At 40.0% G+C, this 21,499-nt stretch overlaps 1 protein-coding gene across 3 annotated transcripts; it reads left to right on the forward strand.

Moving 5' to 3' along the window:
* Window positions 1-2,578: 2,578 nt before the first annotated feature.
* On the forward strand, window positions 2,579-21,281 carry LOC127453716 (lethal(3)malignant brain tumor-like protein 4). 3 transcript variants are annotated; one of them, XM_051720333.1, is made up of 22 exons: window positions 2,596-2,667; window positions 5,338-5,376; window positions 5,495-5,605; window positions 5,755-5,944; window positions 6,033-6,243; window positions 6,337-6,451; window positions 6,583-6,634; window positions 12,524-12,618; window positions 12,926-13,030; window positions 13,119-13,254; window positions 13,485-13,576; window positions 13,685-13,836; window positions 14,557-14,633; window positions 14,823-14,908; window positions 15,252-15,362; window positions 15,487-15,601; window positions 15,988-16,087; window positions 16,166-16,369; window positions 16,491-16,552; window positions 18,735-18,880; window positions 19,021-19,083; window positions 19,225-21,281. In XM_051720333.1, exons 3-22 carry the CDS (start codon window positions 5,495-5,497, stop codon window positions 19,351-19,353), a joined length of 2,352 nt encoding a protein of 783 aa, XP_051576293.1. In that variant the 5' UTR covers window positions 2,596-2,667; window positions 5,338-5,376; the 3' UTR covers window positions 19,354-21,281. The 3 variants fall into 3 exon arrangements, with proteins under 3 accessions (XP_051576294.1, XP_051576293.1, XP_051576295.1); XM_051720334.1 differs by lacking the exon at window positions 5,338-5,376 and having other exon boundaries at window positions 2,579-2,667; XM_051720335.1 differs by lacking the exon at window positions 2,596-2,667 and having other exon boundaries at window positions 4,247-5,376.
* The last annotated feature ends 218 nt before the right edge of the window (window positions 21,282-21,499 follow it).

Here is a 21,499-nt window from a genome sequence, read left to right on the forward strand (position 1 = left end):
GGGGTGGAAATAGCATCAGGGTTCCCATGCGTCCTGGAAAACATGGAATTTTGCAATGCAGTTTTCCAGTCATGGAAAATTAGAAAATACCTAAATGTCCTGGAAAATAATTAGTTGTCCTGGAAAATATTTTAGTATAACAAAACAGTTTGACTGTGTCACTAATAAGGTATTTGTTACATGTACAAAAACATGTTAACGATCGGGACACTGGATAGGTATTTAATACACATTTGCATTGTTTTGGCACTGCTGCCAGCTGTGCATTGTGAAACAACATCAACAGTTGACTGGCGTGAACAAAGCCCTATCACGTACATTTCCTGCTCATTTGCTGTCATCTCTGCTTTGCTCCAACGAAATGGTTTAAGTATTGATATAGTGCAAAATAGGATTTCACAAAAACATTTGAGTTTTAAATTTTAGACAATGACGACGCAGTCAGACCGCTGATGATTTTGAAATAAATTCACACCCTGATGTGGTAGCATGGTAATGCGGCCTTTACATTTTGGGATGTGAATTAATTTTCAATAATTCAGCGATCGGAGTCTACTTATACCGCAGCTACCACATTTATGGCACCATGTTTTCTGTGATATGGATGGAATCATTGAATCCAGTCATAAAAAATTAACAGCTATAAAACACGGAATTTGATAAATGTTTGAATGTACAATTAATCAAATTAAAATTGTGATATATCCTAGTGTGATTATTAAACCGCAAAAGGCTGCAATTTAATTAAATGTATATATAATCTGCATGTGCTACGCGCTTCAAAATTAATTTGTGAAGCCGGCTGCTCATTCACTGGCAACACAGTCAAGAGCATCGTGTGCTGTGTGTGTGTGTGTAGTAGATGACAGAAAGCAGATCGCTCTGAAGCATGCAGCACATACAGACTATTAATTTATTTAAACAGATTTCAGTTTTTTGGGGTTTAATAATCGAACTGGGCCACATAAAATAAACAAAACAAATGGCAAAAAAAAAGCTACACTTAGCCTCTGCTATTTTTCTAAGCTAATGTATGATAATATCGTTCTACATGGCATGTTATGTTTAAAGGTGCACTAAGTAACTTTTGTGTTTGTGTCATCTTGGACTTACACTGACACCTAGCGGCTTGGATGCAGCATCATTTAAAATCAATAGTTTTCAGTTTCAGATGCAATTTTAGAAATTTAGTATTCACAGTGAGCCATGGTTACTTTAATCAGTGACTAAAAATTTCAAATAACAGGGCAGTTACTGAGATTAATCAAGCAGTATTCAGTAGTATTACACAGATGTGTAAACTGTGTTATGTGTAAATCAGATGTTTATTGTAATTGTCATACTGCTATGTTGCTTGGAACCACGCCCAAGGCTTTCACCCACTGTTGCACTTGTGTATATGGTTGGACTGACAATAAAGGGATTTTATTTGATTGATTGATTCAGCTGGTCATGTGATTCTAAAATGGCAGCCCCCATGTGGAGACCCTCTCCATGTAGAATAAAACAGCTTTTATAAGGTTACTGATATGACTGGAGCTTTCATTTTAATGTGAGTGGTCATGATTTCCTACATATATAGCAAAATTACAATTCATGTCTTTAGGAGTTCAACTTTTTAAATGAGGAAAAAATTACTGCGCGAACCTTTAATTGTGTGTAGATGATGTATTACAAATGTGTCATGTTAGTCAACATTTTTAAATAATATATCAAGCAGATATTACATACTCAATTTACGGTTCTGCACGCGCGCTATACTGTATAGCCGGCCTGCTGCTGTAATCAAGACAGATGGCATATGGGTCGCGAAGTAGCACTCAGTTTACATTCATAGACAACTGGAATGTATGAAACTACGGGATATAGCTTTTAATTGTCGTTTCTATAGTTGTAATAATGATTTGTTGTCTGACTTTGACAAGCACCTACTCTGCAAAATCATAACACCACCGAATTGTATGCAAGTAACCTTTATGAAATCAAATAGCACACTTCTAAGCACACAGCGGCATCTGGTGGTGTTTATTTTTTATGGCGTCGCAGTCTCCACTCTTCTTCGCTCTTACCACAACGCGGTTGTCAAACGCGCCAAAACAATGCATTTGAACGTTCTCTTTTAGAATTCTGTTTAAAGCTCGAGACGTTGTTGTTGTATGAAGACGCTCTGTCAGTTTTTTAATGTATTGCATATCACCAAAGTATTCAATTTAAAAGAGATTTGCGGAGTACAACCTGCACACGTGATTGTTACAGGAAATCAAATCAGAGGAACACCACTACCGTTTCTGAACTGAAGAGATGCAGGACGTTTAAATGAGCAAGCACTTGCAATACTGTTGTAAACGGAATCATCTGCGCCCCAGTTTAAACATAAGCATAAAGCCATTTTTGTTTAAAATTTCGTATAAAGTGTAAAGAGAATGAAAACCGTTTTCCTTCTCTGCAATATTAAGGCCTTCAAATGCTTTTGTGCAACAAGCATCACACTGATATTGCTCAAGGAGAACCAAAGGGCTAAATAACCCCGATTCGAGCACCGCTCCATCGACAGTATGTTGCGATGAAGTTGATCAGGGCTATAGAAGTTGGCCAGAGACGTATTACCCCGCGCATGCGCAATAACAGCTCCATCCAGTTCTAAATAAGAGTTAAGAGAGAAACGAGGTGAGTTGCACGTTTATCAATAAATATTACGTTAGTGTCGTCACTCACGCAGTAAACAATGATACTAACACAGAGCGCATTCCTTGTTTAACAATTTTCAACCAATACGGTTATTTTCAATGACGTTCAAAAACCATAAAGATAAATAGAAGTGACAAGTTTGTGCAGAAGAAATTAAAAAATGCAATTTGTTATTTCTCCGAGTATCTGCGTTGTTATGTTTACATGAATGACAACCCCTTCCAAGTGCCTCGGGGAATGTTTTTCTTTGTAATAAGCACATGAAACTGTTGATTTGGTTTATTGTAGGCTGCCCTGCTAATGTTACAGCTAGCCAGGCTATCAGTCGGGCTAACGACATTCCGTGACAAGGGGAAAGTAAGGAGTTTGTTGACGGAGGGGAAAACATTACGTTTTAATAGAACAAGTTGTTCACTCGTCCTTCCCGTGATGCCTGAAGGCCCTAGCGACGTAAACCAGACCAGAGAAGTGTAATAATTTACAAACTTTAAACGTGTCGGCGGCCCTTCGCTATCCTCCGCCATTTTGTGTGTCTGACGAATGCTAATAATGGGCGCTCGCGTATTGCACTTTATTTATGCGCAGAATAAATAACGCCATTAGTTGAACATCCAAACAATACGTCTGACGATCATTTTGAGGGATGCGCGTGGGGTGCCGTCACTGTACAGTATGAGATTTTGAGAAAATCTTTATTTATGATAAACGACAGGTCAAGAACGTTATTACAGTATCACTCCCAGTATACGCATGGCAACGTGCGTAAAAGATCACTTTCCTCTTTGAAAACAAATTCGTATTGATTATGTGTCTTTTAACGTATTACCCCGACTATCTGTGCGCTTGTAAAACTCAGATTTAACAAGATTCTTTAAAAACAAGAAAAATCCGAACTTGTTCGTATAACTTTAATTTTCCTCGCTTTTCCTCATCAATAACCTCCAAAGTAGTTCAACTGTGTAAACGAGAGTCCATATACATGTCTAGTCCGCATTAATTAATATCGTAAACAAGTATAAATACATCTTTTAGTCCTCGTTTAAGTACTGGATGCAATCCGTACTACAAGTAGCCGTCGCCCTCTAGCGGAATTGTCTGTGTAACTACAAGTGACGCGCAGGTATTTCGTAAATCCGAGTTGCGGTCGTATTTTTTTTTTTTTAAGCCGCAGTCAAACATGGCTTTCGAGGCGACCTTTGTTCATATAGAACCAAAGATCGTCGTTTTTTTAATATAAAAAATGACAGTTTTCTTTTTATTAGTGAAAGCAATGCATGTCGAGCATTGTATGTTGTATATCTGTTGACATATGGAAATGATCACGTCATTTGATTTTCAGCTGAAATTCTGCCTGTTTATAATGATCAATTCGAGGTTTTGCAACTGAAGTTACTTATATCACAGGCATATCGTGCGACTCACCATTATAAATTGTTAAAGGAATATTCCGGGTTCAATACAAGTTCAGCTCAGTCCACAGCATTTTTGATTACCACAAAAAAAAAAAAAAAAAAAAATCGCTAACTAACCTTTTCAGTGTAAAGTTATAGCCAGTTTAACAACTTGTTGCCATGGTGATGAACAACACCTAAAACGACTGTTAAAAAGATGATTTAAACAAATTTACAGCTCCAATACAAGTTTTAACAGAAGAACTAATGTTAGAAATGTAGGAAAAGTAATGTTTTAGGAAATTAAAAGCTTCACATTTCTGCTTTTAAACCCTCCAAAATTGGCCCCCATTCACTTCCATTTTAAGTGTCTTACTGTAACACAGATTTGTGCTTAATTTTTTTGAAGAAAAGGAGAGACAAGTCAAATTATTTTTTTGTGGTAATCAATATTATGCCACAAATGCTGTCGATTGCACTTAACTTGTATTGAACCCAGAATATTCCTTTAAAGTTTTAAATGATTTATTTATTTTTTTTAATTTATTTTTTTTAATCAATCTAGTCATGAATGTTGAATCATGAAAGCAATTTAAATGGCTATTAATTCTGCCTTCACGTGCTATCTGAATTATCGTAAATATGAGTTTCCCACTTGGAAGTTGCACATGAATGACCCCTAAAGTCATTCAGTGACTATTAATCTTGATACCCGAGTTTCCGAGATGGGAGGAGTCCTAAACTTTCAACATGGTGGAGGAGAGTACAGTTTCTGTAGTGAATGACAGGTTTTGTTCATAAATACAGCTAATTGTTAGTGCTTGCTGTTTTGGGCAAATTCGCTTATGTATATCAGCAACCATTCTACGCATGTTTATACTGTGATAATAGCTTGTATTTGACCAAAATTCCATTATCGTGAGAAAGCTTACTGAATGATATGTATTATGGTGTCAAAATAAAAGTTCCTCAAGAAATATGTATGAATGAACCTGGCATCGTCCATGTTTCCTTTTCTTTCCGACAACAAAGCACGTGAACACGACATACTCGTAATTACCACTTCAGAAGTGGGAAGCACATGAAGGCAGCATTATTCCTATCTTTTATCTTCTGCTGCTTTCTTAGTATATCCAATCCAACTCTTTATTGCCTTTATTTATTGTCTGAAACAGCATGTGTATCTCTGTTTCTTAAGACTTTAACTTTTACTGTCTTTTTAATATGTGTTGTTACTTGTAAATTCTCCCAAACATAGGCCTACATACACACAGAGAGAGGATGAGAACACAAAAATGTTGGTTGACAGTCTTCGTTTTTAAAATATCCTTGTCACTTTAAGTTGCTTACTTAAGATATCTTTCCATGTTGCAATAGTATATTTATCTCTTTTGTCTTCCCCCTCTCATGGAAAGATGGCAGACACATCTACCAGTGATGGCCCTGCCACAGGAACAGATTTTGACATGATTAGTGCTCTTGACTGGAAGGACGGCATAGCCACACTGCCTGGGAGTGATATTCGGGTACAAATGCTTAATATATCTGAGCTCCCAGCAGAAGTTATTTGCATAGACAATGCTGACATTATAATTGTAATATAATAAATATGAATATAATAAAAAGTTAATATAATAAATAGTGTCTAAATATGGAGTTTGTTTGATTTTTACAGTTTCGGATGACCGAATTTGGCACGCTGGAGATTGTCACAGAGGCAGAACCTAAAGATAATGGGGCGGAGTCTACAAACCTACAACCTCAAACTGCAGTCACCAACAACAGTCATTCCCCTGAACAAAACAAACCTTCAAATCAGACTGCAATGCCCCAATCAACTACAGATCATCAGACAAATACTGTGGGTTAGTACCTATAATATGCACATATTCCTGCCAAATAGGTCAGCCTTGTTTACCGTTTTTGTTTTTGAATTTCTCTTGCTTTTGCCAGTTTCCACTGACCCCCACAGGCAGGCAGAGGCAAACAACACTAGGAGCCCAAGCCCGGAGGAAAGCCCAAGCATGAGCATAGTGTCTAATGCAGCAATTGCTCCCAGCACTGAGGTGGCAAACTGCAGGTCTTGTGGTCGCACTGGTTCACAGGAATCTTTTCTACAGGGTAAATTTTGCAGCGCTCCTTGTGTGCAACCTACCAGTGGCAGGTACTTGTATTTATTGATGCTCACAGAAATTAGCCAGTTGCAGGCATTGCATGTTTAAGGTGTATTTCTAAGATTTTGAGTGGGTACGTGCAGGTCAACCCCAGCTGAGGCAGTTGAAGTAGAGCGTTTAGGGAAACGTGTGAGAAAGAAGAAGAAGATGTTTATGGATTCTGGAGATGAAGAGGAGGACAACATAGAAGAGGATGAGGTAACATACATACACATTCACACTCTTTGATACAAAGGAACATGCATCCATTCTGAACAGGTTGTACTAAAGTGGGATGTACTGAATTGCGCTGACATTTAAAAAAATAAAAATGTTTCTGGGACTTCCAGGAGAAGATGAAATCTTCAAAGGGCAGAAGAGCAGCTAAAATTGCTAGACTAGGTAGGTAATATCCATGTAGCACACAAACATAGGTTTGTTTCACTATATTAGTGAGGACATTTCATGAGGCCAGTTAACACTGCCTCAACAAATGCCAACAAACACCAACATCCAACAGTTTCCTGGCATTCGTTGGCATCTGTTTTCAATGATTAAACGTTCAATCGGTATTTGTCGGGTCTTGGAATGTTTGAGCTGTCTGGTATGATTTTCCTACAAACTCTGATGTAATCTGACTTCATCGCAAACCGTTGCCATGGCAGTGAGGTTAGGGTCCCTGTCAGCTCATAGAAAAGTTCATTGGTAAAGCAGAAGAAATGCAGTCAATCACGAATAATCAAATTTTTGTAGCAAACTTGTTAAAGCATTCCGTTCCTTTAAAAATAAAGGAAACAAAATGATATATTATTGTTGGTTAGCTTGTTTCAGTAGTTTGTGTGGATGAGACTTGTGAGGAAATATACATACAAATAGGCTATATTCAAGACGCGGACGGAGACAGATTTGCTGCTGAAGCGCTCTTCTCACTTGCACGAAAAGCAGATTCTCTATTTCTCAAACATTGTCAGTTTACACAAGCAATGCAAACACTGAACTCAGTGTAGATCTGCAAAAATAAAAAATATCAACTTTTCCCACATTTTATGGACATAATCTCATGTGTAATGTATTTTTAGCACTAGATTGCTGTACATCGACAGAACTTATAGAAGTTGTAGACTTATGTCACACTGAGTACATGCTTAATATATTTATTTAATCAATCAAGCTTAAAGTGTACATTTATACACCAATGAGCCAAAATATTATGACCACTCACAGGTGAAGCGAATACATTGATTATCTCCTAACAAATCAAATCAAATCACTTTTATTGTCACACAACCATATACACAAGTGCAATAGTGTGTGAAATTCTTGGGTGCAGTTCCGAGCAACATAGTAGTTGTGACAGTGATGAGACATATACCAATTTACAATAAACATCAGATTAACACAACACAATTTAAAATCTAATATACACATAATTACACATAACACAATATACAAATAATAATATACAATGTACAGTATACAATACACACAATATAGAATACACATTATACAATAAAAAAGTATATATAGTATATATAAAATGTATAGTAGGTTGTATTGTACTGTATTAACATTCAGGCTGTCGGTTGATAGTAAGTTGCCAGTGTGTTGTTAAAAGAGAATATAATATAATATAATTTATGACAGTCCGGTGTGAGATAGAAGAGTAGTAAAGTGCAGTGCTGATGTATTTTGATCGTGGGAGATGAAGAGTTCAAAAGTCTGATTGCTTGGGGGAAGAAGCTGTCATGAAGTCGGCTGGTGCCGGTCCTGATGCTGCGATACCGCCTGCCTGATGGTAGCAGTGAGAACAGCCCATGGCCCGGGTGGCTGGAGTCTCTGATGATCCTCCGAGCTTTATTCACACACCGCCTGGTATATATATGTCCTGGAGGGAGAGAAGCTCACCTCCGAAGATGTGTCTGGCAGTTCGCACCACCCTTTGCAGGGCTTTGTGGTTGTGGGCGGTGCTATTGCCGTACCAGGCGGAGATGCAGCCAGTCAGGATGCTCTCTACAGTGCAGGTGTAGAACCGTGTGGGGATGTGGCGGTTCATTCCAAACTTCCTCAGCCGTCTCAGGAAGAAGAGGCGCTGATGAGCCTTCTTCACAACGGCTTCAGTGTGAATGGACCATGTGAGTTCCTCAGTGATGTGGACACCCAGGAACTTGAAGCTGCTGACTCTCTCCACTGGTGCTCCATTGATGGTGATGGGACTGTGTTCTCTATCTCTTCTCCTGAAGTCCACCACAAGCTCCTTTGTCTTACTGACGCTGAGGGAGAGGTTGTGCTCCTGACACCAGTGTGTCAGATTGTGCACCTCCTCTCTGTAGGCTGTTTCATCATTGTCAGTGATCAGACCTACCACCGTCATATCATCAGCAAACTTGATGGCATTGGAGCTGTGTGTTGCCACACAGTCATGTGTGTACAGGGAATACAGGAGTGGGCTGAGAACACAGCCCTGCGGGGCTCCAGTGTTGAGGGTCAGTGATGAGGAGATGTTGCTGCCCATTCTAACCACCTGACGTCTGCTTGACAGGAAGTCCAGGATCCAGCTGCACAGCGAGCTGTTTAAACCCAGAGCCCGGAGTTTCTGATCAAGTTTGGAGGGCACTATGGTGTTGAATGCTGAGCTGTAGTCTACAAACAACATTCTCACATAAGTGTTCTTTTTTCCAGGTGGGAGAGAGCAGTGTGTATTGTAGATGCAATGGCATCATCAGTGGAGCAGTTGTTGCGGTAAGCAAACTGCAATGGGTTTAGTGATGGAGGCAGCACATAGCAGATGTAATCTCTGATTAGTCTCTCAAAGCATTTGCTGATGATGGAGGTCAGAGCAACAGGATGCCAGTCATTTAAGCAAGTGATTTTGGATTGCTTTGGAACAGGCACAATGGTGGACGTTTTAAAGCATGTGGGGACTACAGACAAAGAGAGGGAAAGGTTAAAAATGTCTGTAAAAACACCAGCCAGTTGGTTTGCGCACACTCTGATGATGCGGCCTGGAATGCCGTCTGGACCCGCGGCTTTGCGGATATTCACCCGTCGGAAGTATCGGGTTACATCTGCTACAGAGACGGAGACTGAACTAACCGCTGTAGCTTCGGCCGCAAGAGCTCTCTCCATGAGGGCGGTGTTATTTCCATCAAAACGAGCATAAAAAGTATTTAGCTCATCTGGGAGAGAGGCAGCGGTGTTCACAGCGGAGTTTTTATTCCCTTTAAAGTCTGTGATGATATTAATTCCCTGCCACATGCTTCTAGAGTTGGTGGTGTTGAACTGTCCTTCAATCTTGTTCCTGTACTGACGTTTTGCTGTTTTCAGAGGGCATAACTGGCTTGTTTATGCTCCTCCGCGTTCCCGGAATTAAAAGCGGAGGTCTGCGCATCAAGTGCCACGTGAACATCGCTATTAATCCAAGGTTTCTGGTTCGGGTAGAGCCATATTGTTTTGGTCAGAACAACGTCCTCTATGCACTTTCTGATGAAACACGTTACGCTATTAGCGTAAAGCTCGACGTCGTCATCAGAGGCGGACCGGAACATCTCCCAGTCCGTGTGATCAAAACAGTCTTGTAGCGTAGAGTCTGATTGGTCCGACCAGCACTGGGTCATTCTGAGGGTGGGTGCTTCCTGTTTCAGTTTCTGCCTGTAAGCGGGCAGAAGCAGAATGGAAGAGTGGTCCGATTTGCCAAATGGTGGGCGGGGGAGGGATTTGTAGCCGTCCCGGAAGGGAGAGTATGGTCCAAAATGGTCCAAAACCTGGTCCCCTCGTGTGTTAAAACTAATGTGTTGGTAGTATTTTGGTGTGACTGATTTGAAACTGGCTTTATTAAAGTCCCCGGTCACAATGAACGCGGCCTCAGGGTGCGCGATTTCCTGCTTGCTTATAATCCGATACAGTTCCTTGAGTGCCCGGTCTGTGTCAGCTTGTGGCGGGATGTACACAGCAGTGATAATGACTGCTGTGAATTCCCTCGGTAGCCAGAATGGTCGACATAGAAGCATGAGAAATTCCAGATCAGGAGAGCAGAAAGACTTGATAGAATGTACGTTCCTCTGATCACACCAGGATTTGTTGATCATAAAACATACACCACCACCTCTGCTTTTACCTAAGAGGTCTTTCGCTCTGTCCGCTCGGTGCACGGAGAACCCCGCGGGTTCAATGGCTGAGTCTGGAATCTCAGCAGACATCCAAGTTTCCGTAAGGCAGATAATGCAGCAGTCCCTCATCTCTCGTTGGAAAGAGATTCGCGCTCTCAGCTCACAGAGCTTGTTGTCCAGAGACTGAACATTTGCCAGTAGAATACTGGGTAGCGGGGGTCGATTTGCACGATGCCTTACTCTGATGAGAACGCCGGCTCTGTTTCCCCTTTTTCTTTTGCTTTTCTGTGGCCGGGCAGCCCAGACAAAGGGCTCTGCTGGTGTGTTTGTAAACAGCGGGTTGTCATTGAGGAATTTGAAGTCCGGTTTATGGTGTGTAATTGCAGAACCAATGTCCAAAAGTGTTTGTCTGTCGTAGACAATAAGGCAGACAACATCCAAGACAAAAAACATAAGAATTGTAAACAAAACAAACAAAACACTACAATGTTGTGTCGGAGCTCACAACGCAGCAGCCATACTCTGCGCCATCTTGAGTCCAAGACCAAGGCCACATGTTAAGGTCTGGGTAGATTAGATGTTAAGCGAACAATCAGTTCTCGTAGTCAACGTGTTGAATGCAGGAGAAATGGGCAGGATTAAAGTCCTGAGCGACTTTGACAAGTTGTTATGGCCAGATGACAGGGACAGAGCATCTCTGAAACGGCTTGGCTTGTGGGGTGTTCCCAGTCAGTAGTGGTGAGTACCTAACAACAGTGATTATAGGACAGTGGACAAACCACAAACCGGCGACAGGGTGTTGGGTGCCCAAGGCTCATTGATGCATGAGGGCAACGAAGGCTATCCCATCAGGTCCGAATCAGCAGAAGGTCTACTGTGGCTCAAGTCACAGTATATTTTAATGATGGTTACGGGAGTGGTCACAACACACAGTGCATTGCTCCCTGCTCTGTATGGGGCTGCATAGACGCAGACCGGTCAGAGTGCCAATGATGACCACTGTCCACCTTCGAAAGCACCTACAATGGGCACGTGAGCATCGGAACTGGACCTTGGAGCAGTGGAAGAAGGTTGCCTGGTCCGATGAGTCCCATTTTATTTTACATCACGTAGATGACTGTGTACGTGTGCACCATTCACCTGGGGAAATGATGGCACCAGGATGCACTGTGGGAAGATGACAAGCCGGTGGAGGGGATGTGATGCTCTGGGCAATGTTCTGCTGGGAAATCTTGGGTCCGGCCATTCATGTGGACGTCAATTTTACACGTGTCACCTACCTAAACATTGTTGCAGACCAGGTACACCCCTTCATGGCAATGGTATTCCCTGATGGCAGTGGCCTCTTTCAGCAGGATAATGCACCCTGCCATACTGCACACATTGTTCGAGAATAGTTTGAGGAAGATAACGAAGAGTTCAAGGTGTTGCCCTGGCCTACAAATTCCCCAGATCTCAATCAGATTGAGCATCTGTGGGATGTGCTGGACCAACAAGCCCGATCCACGAAGGCTCCACCTCGCAACAACAGTACTTGAAGGATCTGCTGCTAATGTCTTGATGCCAGATACCACAGGATGCCTTCAGGACTCTTGTAGAGTTCATGCCTCGGCGTGTCGCTGCTGTTTTGGCTGCACGCGGAGGACCAACAGCATATTAGGCAGGTGGTCATAATGTTTTGGCTCATGGTATATATTAAATTGTGCATGTTTGGCATCATTCACAACCTCTTCCTTGTTAGGCATCTTCTTCAAAGTCACAAAAGATGCAAATACTATGTAAGTTTGTTGGTGTTTGATGTATCCATGTGAACACAACGGTTATGTTTATGAACATTCTAGACGTTTGTCGGAGCAGTGTCAACTGGCCTGTAGACTTGCATTAATTTCATATCAGGCTAATTATATTTTCTATTTTCTAACCCTACACCTAAACCCCATTATGGCCCTTACAAGTATAGCAAAACCTGTTCACACACATGCACATAGGTAACACAAATTGTGGCTGGACAGTATTGCATGCTTTGTGTTGTTTTTGATAAAATCAATATGCCCAGTTTTCGACTGCAATTAATCCCATCCCATGTGTTATTAGTTATGTTTTTTTTTTTTTTTTTTTTGTCATGTAATGAATGCCTTTTTTAAGAAGCCATATAAAGTGCCTTTTTGTGATGCTGTTTCCATAGTGACAGCACCTCCTGCTAAGAAGAAAACATGGAGTTGGTCAGCTTATCTGGAGGATGAGAGAGCAATTTCTGCTCCCTTAAAACTTTTCAAAGAGGTGAGATAGTGTATATTTCTTGTGTTTCTGTATCAAATCGATATGAATTAACATGGAATCGTCCTCATGTTAAGGATGGTTTGTTTGCCACTCATCCTTAGCTCTCAGGTCATTGATCTAATTTATGATGCCTGAAATGCTGTTTTGCGAATCAAGCAGCAGAATGTCACTTAGATTTAAGGTTACCTCCCATGCTAGTTGATATTGAGCAAGTGATACAGAAACAGTTATTTCAAAGAAAATTAAAAATGTTAACCATGAAATCTATGAAATCCAGTAACTCCATGTTTGTGTGCGTGTACTACAGCACCAGTCGTTTCCTCAGAGCAGAAATGGATTTAAAGTTGGCATGAAGCTGGAGGGATTGGACCCTTGTCACCCTTCTCTCTTCTGTGTTTTGACTGTTGCAGAGGTAACCTAGAGTTGATCAATTTAAACAAGTCTTTTTATGTGTGCGTATTGTAGTATTGAAATGGATAGATATTTGACTTGTATTCTAGGTGCAAGGTTATAGGATTCGGCTTCACTTTGATGGTTACCCTGAGTGCTATGACTTCTGGGTAAATGCTGATTCATGGGATGTGAAGCCGCCGGGCTGGTGTGAGAAAACTGGCCTTAAGCTATTGCTGCCAAAAGGTACTTAATGTACTTAAAAGGAGCAACAGAGAAAATTAGACCTGTGTCTAGAATGCAATATTAGATGCAAAACACCCCTTGTACAGAGCTCTACTTTTGTGCTCTGTAACCTAATAGATGTGTACTATAAATAGATGTTGTTGTATGTATTAAAAATTCTTCATTATTCAGTTTGAAAAATAGTGTGTCAGAGGTGGCCTTCTAATTGTCATTTATGTGTTTGACAATAGGCTGCAGAGATGGCGAGTTTAACTGGAACACGTATGTAAAGAACTGTAGGGGTCAACTGGCCCCCAAACATCTCTTCAAAAGTCTTAATACAGTAAGCCATCTTAAATGCACACTGCTGGTGTGAAAGAGAATAAGAGAACGTTTTGTTTTCTTGAGATCATGTTGTCATCCTTGACCATTTGTTAAATGTCATATTTAGTCAGTCACGCCATCAGGATTCCGTGCTGGGATGAAACTAGAAGCAGTAGACAGGAAGAACCCATCACTTATATGTGTTGCAACCATTGCTGCTGCTGTCGACAACCGGCTTCTCATCCACTTTGACAACTGGGATGATACGTATGATTACTGGTAAGATAGTAAGGAGAAGAGTGTGTCTTTGTGTTTATTTAATGGGATAGTCCACCCAAAAAGGAAAATTCTCTCATCATTTACTCACCCCAAGCCATCCCAGATGTCTGTGACTCTCTTTGTTCTGCTGAACACAAACGAAGGGCCGTACAGTGCAAGTGAATGGTGACTAGAACTTTGAAGCTCCAAAAAGCAAATAAAGGCAGCATAAAATTAATCAGCATGACTCCAGTGGTTAAATCCATGTCTTCTGAAGCGATATGATAGGTGTGGGTGAGAAAAAGATAAATATTTAAGTCCTTTTTGACAATACATTTTCCTCACTGCCCAGTAGGTAGCAATATGCACAAAGAATGTGATTTGTCAAAAACAAATGAAGAAGAATGTGAAAGTAAATATGAAAGTGAAGATTTATAGTACATTCAGCTGGGAAGGGAGGGGAATTTATAGGAAAAAAGGACTTAAATTTTGGTCTTATTGATAACTTTTATGCTGCCTTTATATGCTTTTTGGATCTTCAAAGTTCTGTTCACCATTCACTTGCATTGTATGGACCTACAGAGCTGAGATATTCTTCTAAAAATCTTCGTTTGTGTTCTGCAGAAGAAAGAAAGTCATACACATCTGGGATACACATCTGGGAATACACATTTTTGGGTGAACTATCCCTTTAAATTTCCCCATCATTGTGTGTGGGTGTAAATCTGTAATTGTTCTCAGGTGTGACGCCAGCAGTCCATACATTCACCCTGTAGGGTACTGTGAGGAGGTAGGGTTAACGCTGACCACACCTGCAGGTGAGACTTTCTTTTAATGTAATGTTCACACCTGTGATGAGAGTATCATTTAGATTATGTTTAGATTTAGCTTTATTAAGTGATTTAGAGTTTTCTATTTTTTATTTTTCTTACACTTTTTCCAACTCCAGTGAACATGACAAGTTATATTAAGGTTATTTAAAATTTGGTCATGTCTCTTTCTCTTAGAGTATAAGCACCCAAAGACTTTCTCTTGGGTAAAGTACCTTGAAGAAACAGGAACCCAGGCTGCACCAGCCAGAGCCTTCAAACAGGTGAGGATGGATTGCCCCACTGAACCTCAAGAAGTGTATTTAAGATAATGGATATCCTTTATAGTTGGTAACGTACTTTAAATGTCCTAGAAGTTTGAATCATGCAAAAGTGTTGTCACAACCTTGAAATACAGTGATACAATCTGCATTACACAGCATAGAATAGAATATTCATTGATCTAGTCTGAAGTTTTGGGCAATTTAAAGGTAAACAAAAATTCACCAACACCAGCATAAACTATAACATGGTTTTTTTTTTTTCAACATCAGGTTTTTATTATTGTCCTGTATTTAATTTTCCTATATTTATTCTTAACATCCGCTGATCTCTTGCCTTCTCCAGAGACCACCGCATGGTTTCCAAACCGGCATGAAGTTGGAGGCGGTGGACAGACGGAATTTCATGCTCATCCGTGTAGCCACGATCTCTGACACAGAAGACCACAGAATCAAGGTTTACACAAACAAATCTCTAAAATATAATCAATATGTCAGCTGTTTAACTTTTCATCTAATATGATGAACAACCATGAAAACCATGAACCATGTTCGCTAACTTTGTGTGTGTTTTTATATAGATCCATTTTGATGGATGGAGTGATGAGTATGATTATTGGCTAGATGCTGATAGTCCAGAGCTGCACCCAGTGGGCTGGTGTCAGAAGACAGGTCATCCTTTACAGCACCCCAATGGTAACACACCCTCCTACACACATAGATACATATATATAGTATTACTGCACGGTGACAGTGATTTTGCCAAGTACAACATATTCCTGGATCAGCAACCTTGTTTGGAACCACATTCCTATCAACCAGTCAGATTTTAGGGTTAGGTAGGGTTAATGTTAGGGTAAGGGGCTTGGTTAAGGTTAGAGGTAGGAATAGGGCTAGGACTATGTTTCTTTTACAGCAATGTTCCAGGACCATCAAAAAATGTTGATCCAAGAAAATGTCTTACATGGAAAAATCACTGACCGTTTTGGCACATAGCACCCCACTGGTCTTACAGATTCATATTCTGCTCAGTTCTCTTTAATACGGACCACTAAAGTTGCTTTATTATAATACCTTATCAGGACCCAGAGATTCTCCAGTCCCACCAGGGCAAGGGTGCCCTACCCCAGGATGCAACGGTGTTGGACACATTAGAGGACCTCGCTATGGGACACATTACACGTTAGTTATGCACGTGCTTTAACAAATAAGACTCATTCTGCATGCCAAGTGCAAGCCAGTCTCTTTCTCTCTTGTCAGGGCGGTGAGTTGTCCATACTCAGATCTGAATTTGAATAAGGATGGGCTAGTGCCAGACAGACTCAGCGGGGAGAGACCGGTCACACTTAGTGGACCACCACGTCACCGCCGTGCTGAAACACTAACTCAGACAAACCCTACCACACCCAGCACCAGCACCCCAGAACCCCCTGACACCACCACAGACACCTCTCCACAAGCTCGGTCAGTGCATTAGCAGAGTGTGTAAGCATCAGCAGTTATACAAATGATCACTTCTCTCTCAAAAACACAACACGCATATACTCGCTCCTCATTCTTTTTCTCATTACTCCCCATACTTTAGATCTGGCACTGCACCCAGATGTTCTAAACCATCTCAGGTGAAGCAGGAAGGTGACGGGAAAGGTAGAGATCTCTTTCAGTTTCGATTTTTCTAATTCAGTTTCATAGATCTGTGATATTTTGACTTTTGTTTATATGTTTAATGTGCCCTCTGAGAATATTGTACATATGAGAATGTCTTCAAAGCATCACTTGATTAATGTATAGTGATAGACCAAAATATCTGCCAGGCCAATTAACCAGACGAATATTTGATCATTTTGAGATTATTATCTGTCAATCAACAGAAGTGGTATATCACCCATGTAAAAGCTAAGGTATGCTTTGTTTGTCTGCCTGTTGAGTGATCTAGCCTTTTAAAGTATACTCTTTTGACCGTGAGCGCATACTGATGTGTTCGATGCATGCTCTTTACTACAGTGAACTCCATGCATATGCACAGATAAGAGAGACAGACACAGACATTTTTCGAATATCTATGAAAAACTGGGCTGCGCAGACTGTGCTGATGATGACATTTACGTCATGCACACTGTGTGCAAGACGTAGCAATTTTGAGTAAATATATTGATAAAAAACAAATAATGAGTAAATATTGTGTTCATTTAATTTCAGCAATTTTGTGTCTTCTCTTTTGCCATCATTTAATTGCTCTATTTATAAGTGACTATTTGCACTAGGTGTAAACAGCACCTGCCACAAAGTGCGGCTATTTGCACTCCAATAGTCTGGTGGAAACAAAGAAATTTAAAGGAGACCTTTTATTGCCCTTTTTACAAGATGTAGTATAAGTCTCGGGTATCCCCAGAATGTGTCTGTGAAGTTTCAGCTCAAAATACCCCACGGATCATTTATTATACCATGTTGTAAATGCTTCTTGTTGGGTGGAATCAAAAACACGCTGCTTTCGTGTGTGTCTCTTTAAATGCAAATGAGCTGCTGCTCCCGCCCTCTTTCCGGAAGAGGGCTGTGTATTTACAGCTCATACTTCGGATACTACAGCAACAACAAATCAGAACCACTTTTAGTACAACTCTCTTATGTTCACAAAAAACGTACATAGTTTTCAAAAAGACAATCATTGTGCATAATAAAGGTGCGGTTATGAATTATACAGACAGTAAGCGTAAAAATAACGACATAGCTCTGGTCTCCGTGAATACAATCAGAGACAATGGTAACTGACAGTAAATGTTTTCGGGTTAAAAATGAAAAATAACGACATAGCTCTGTTCTCCGTGAATACATGCATGAGAATCAAATTTTTGAAAATCCTGCTTTATATTGACCCTCATTCACAAAGCAGTCCGGTGTAAAATGATTTGCACAAACATACACAAATTTTGGTATGTTTTGGGGCACATTTGCTTCAAAAACAAAACTTGTCCACTGCGTCTTCAGTGGCTCTGATGCCGGGAGTACATAAAGACTCTTATGTTCACGTTTACAGCCAACAACAGAACACTTATGACACTTACGAAGCTGAGACATTATTCTTCTCACCGTAGCTGCTCCAGCATGGAAAAAAATGGCAGATTGTGTGTAGATCATTCAGGAGACGATCTATGATAATAGGGTGGAGTCCGTCACGTTAGAGCAGAAACGAAAACCAATCACTTTGAGACACTGTTTTAGATTAAAAGAAATATAAGAAAGAGGAGTGGGTGGACTTTTAACATTGTAGGGTGGTTGTGTACACACACTGCCAACTCACATTTATGTTCAAACACCATGTAAAAGTGAATTTTGCATAATAGGTCCCCTTTAAAACAAACTGCGCCCCCTAATGTCGCTGCAATGGTATAGTGGGTCGTGGTGGTGTGGTTGCACTTTTTTCGTGCGGACGACCCGGGTTCTAATCCGTCTTTTGTCCCAGTCTCCACTCTTAATATTTCCTTTAATACTACTTATAATAATACATAAAAATGAGTATAAAGGTTGATTTTCTCGCAGAGATTTGGTCACGGTGTAGATCGGGAATTTAGAGAGAGGTTTGATTTGGTTAGGTTTAGGGTTTGGTGTAAGGTGTCTGTGACTAAACAATATAAACACACTGCAGTGATTCCACTATACTGGATGTTAGTATTTATTTAGGGGTGCAAATAGCATCTAACACTATTTGCACTCAGTGAAAAGAAGATATTTTTTGTTGCTATTTACACTTAGTGTAAATAGCAGTTATCGCTATTTACATTTGCCTCTGCCTTTATTTATAGATCTGCATTATAATGGTCTTTTGTTGTAGATTCTCTGCAGCAGTTGCTACATGAATCTGTGTTCTGTGGATGGGAACCACCAAAGTTTCAACTGTGCTGGGAAAAGCATGGCAAACTGCTACCTGAAGCCTTAGGCCTCACTGCCAAGAGAGTGGCCAAGTGGAGCACAGAGGAGGTAACACACACACACACACACAAACACACACACACACACACACACACACACACACATACACCAATGTACAGTATGTTCCATAATCCTGAACTGGAAAAGTTCACTGATCGTGTCTCTCCTCTTTTGTGCTGTTGTATCAGGTTGCAAGTTTTGTGAGAGGGTTGCCTGGCTGTAGGGAGCACGCTGCCACCTTCAGGAAGGAGGTAAATTAAACGTTCACATTTTTCTTGATAACTAGGTGATAATCTGTGTAGAGCACTGGAGAGACCACTTTGCACAATATATGAGTAAGTGATTATTTGTAATATATAAAGAAAAAAAAAATCGTTCCTTTTTTCCTGCAGCAAATTGATGGCGAGGCCTTCCTGCTTCTTACCCAAACAGACATTGTGAAGATACTGAGCATCAAGCTTGGCCCCGCTCTCAAAATCTACAATTGTATCCTCATGCTTAAGAGTGCAGATGAAGAATAGACTCGCTTCCTATCAAACTGGACACAGGCAAAGACCTCATAGCAACCGCTGCTCATTCAATTGGCGTATTCGAAAATTCTTCATGCCCCCACCAATGAATCCAGCCCTCATCTTACTAAAAGAACACATTAACAAGACTCCAATCATTGGTTGAATGATAATTTGATTGATGGAAAAATCAGACAGTTGTGCAGACTCTAAGTGATCATAAAAATCACAGATCTTTAAGGCTGATTCAGAGTTTTTTATCTTATGCTAACTGTAGTAAATCCTAAAGGACTTTCAAAACATTTCCACTGCAATGCTCATCTCTGCTCTTGCTCTTAAATAGGTGTGCTAATTTTCTTTGTAAATAGATAATCTGATTCATATTAGACTCTGGGAGGGGAGAGTACACCATACTGAGGCACCTTAAAATTCTTAAACTGGATTCTTTCATTGTTAATATTTATGGTTACTGAAATGGGTAATTGTGTTTGGTGTTGGAAGCACGAACAAAAGCCACAATAGTTGAGCTTTTACTTGAAATGTAAAAAGTGATAAGAAAAAATGCAAAACGACCATTGTTTGTAATTGAACACATACTGACCCTTATCCAGAATAATCAAAATTAGCCTGTTTGAGACCACTAGAGGGCAGTGGGATTATGTGTGTGCGCATGTGTGTGTGCGTGTGTGATTGAGAATTTTGCAAGCAGAGTGTGTGAGAAATATTGTATAAATGTGTGCTTGAATCTAATGTCAGGGAATTTTTGCTCTGGGCAAATCTGGAATTGATTGTATCAGTTTATTTACTTCATGAAATGCATGTTCTTTAAAAATGCATTTGAAAAGTTGTACATTGATGTAAGTGTATAGTGAATTGAAATGGATTTGGGAATAAATGTGTAAGTGTGTGTGTATTTAAGCTTCAGAGATCCTGACATTTTACCTTGTTACAATCATACCTGAAATAAGCACTAGCATTATATTGTTCTGAGTTTTCAGCCTTGTCAGTCACCAAACAAATGCTTTTTGTTCATTAGCATTTGCTATGGGCATTATACTTGATGTTGCTAATGACGCTGAAATGTACTGTTCCTGATTTTAAAGCAGCATCTTACTCGGTCTCCGCAAACCATTCCTTTTTCATGTACTGGTTTGGATTTGCAGTGCTTTTCAATGCTGTTAAAATACATAACATGCGTATGCAGGTTGATCCATATAAATATGCTCTGATGGGGTCACTGGATACTGGAGAAAAATGCATGGAAGCTGGTGATACTTAAAGATGGTCATACAAACTGCCTGCAATTTTAAATAAATATAGAGTATGGTCTGCAGACAAGGACCAAGGCATTTTTGCAGGCTACAGTTGACTTAATATGCTTGCAAAATTAAGATAAATTTTGGGTCCTCATCACAACGGTGTGATTAAAGGAATATTCCGGGTTCAATACAAGTAAAGCTCAATTGACAGCATTTGTAGCATAATGTTGATTACCACAAAAACTAATTTCGACTTGTCCATCCTTTTCTTTAAAAAAAAAGCAACAGTCGAGGTTATAGTGAGGCACTTACAATGGAAGTGAATGGGGCTGATTTTTGGAGGGTTTAAAAGCAGAAATTTAAAGCTTATAATTTTATAAAAGCACTTGCATTAATTCTTCTGTTAAACCTCATGCATTATTTGAGCTGTAAAGTTGTTATATCGTCGTTTTTACAGTCATTTTAGGGTTTGTTGACATTACAACGTCATGTTAACAAAGTTGTAAAATTGGCTATAACTTCACACAGAAAAGATTAGTTAGTGATTTTATCACATAAAAATCATGTTAACATGCATATTGTTTAGCTATACTTTTGAAATAGTGAGTATTTTAATGTTTATGGATTGGTCCCATTCACTTCCATTTTAAGTGCCTTTTTGGAGGTTTTTTTTTTTTTTTTTAAGAAAAGGAGGGACAAGTCCAATTAATTTTTTTGTGGTAATCAACATTATGCCACAAATGCTGTTGATTGAGCTTAACTTGTATTGAACCCGGAATATTCCTTTAAGAAAATTGTGAGGGATAAGGCAAGATTATATCAAGTTTTGATTTTTTTTTTTTTTTTTTGGTTGTGTGTGTGTGTTTGTAGATTAGATCGTGGTCTCTCTAAGCAGACTC

This window comes from Myxocyprinus asiaticus, chromosome 16 (assembly GCF_019703515.2).
Source record: "Myxocyprinus asiaticus isolate MX2 ecotype Aquarium Trade chromosome 16, UBuf_Myxa_2, whole genome shotgun sequence".
NCBI classification, from domain to species: domain Eukaryota; kingdom Metazoa; phylum Chordata; class Actinopteri; order Cypriniformes; family Catostomidae; genus Myxocyprinus; species Myxocyprinus asiaticus.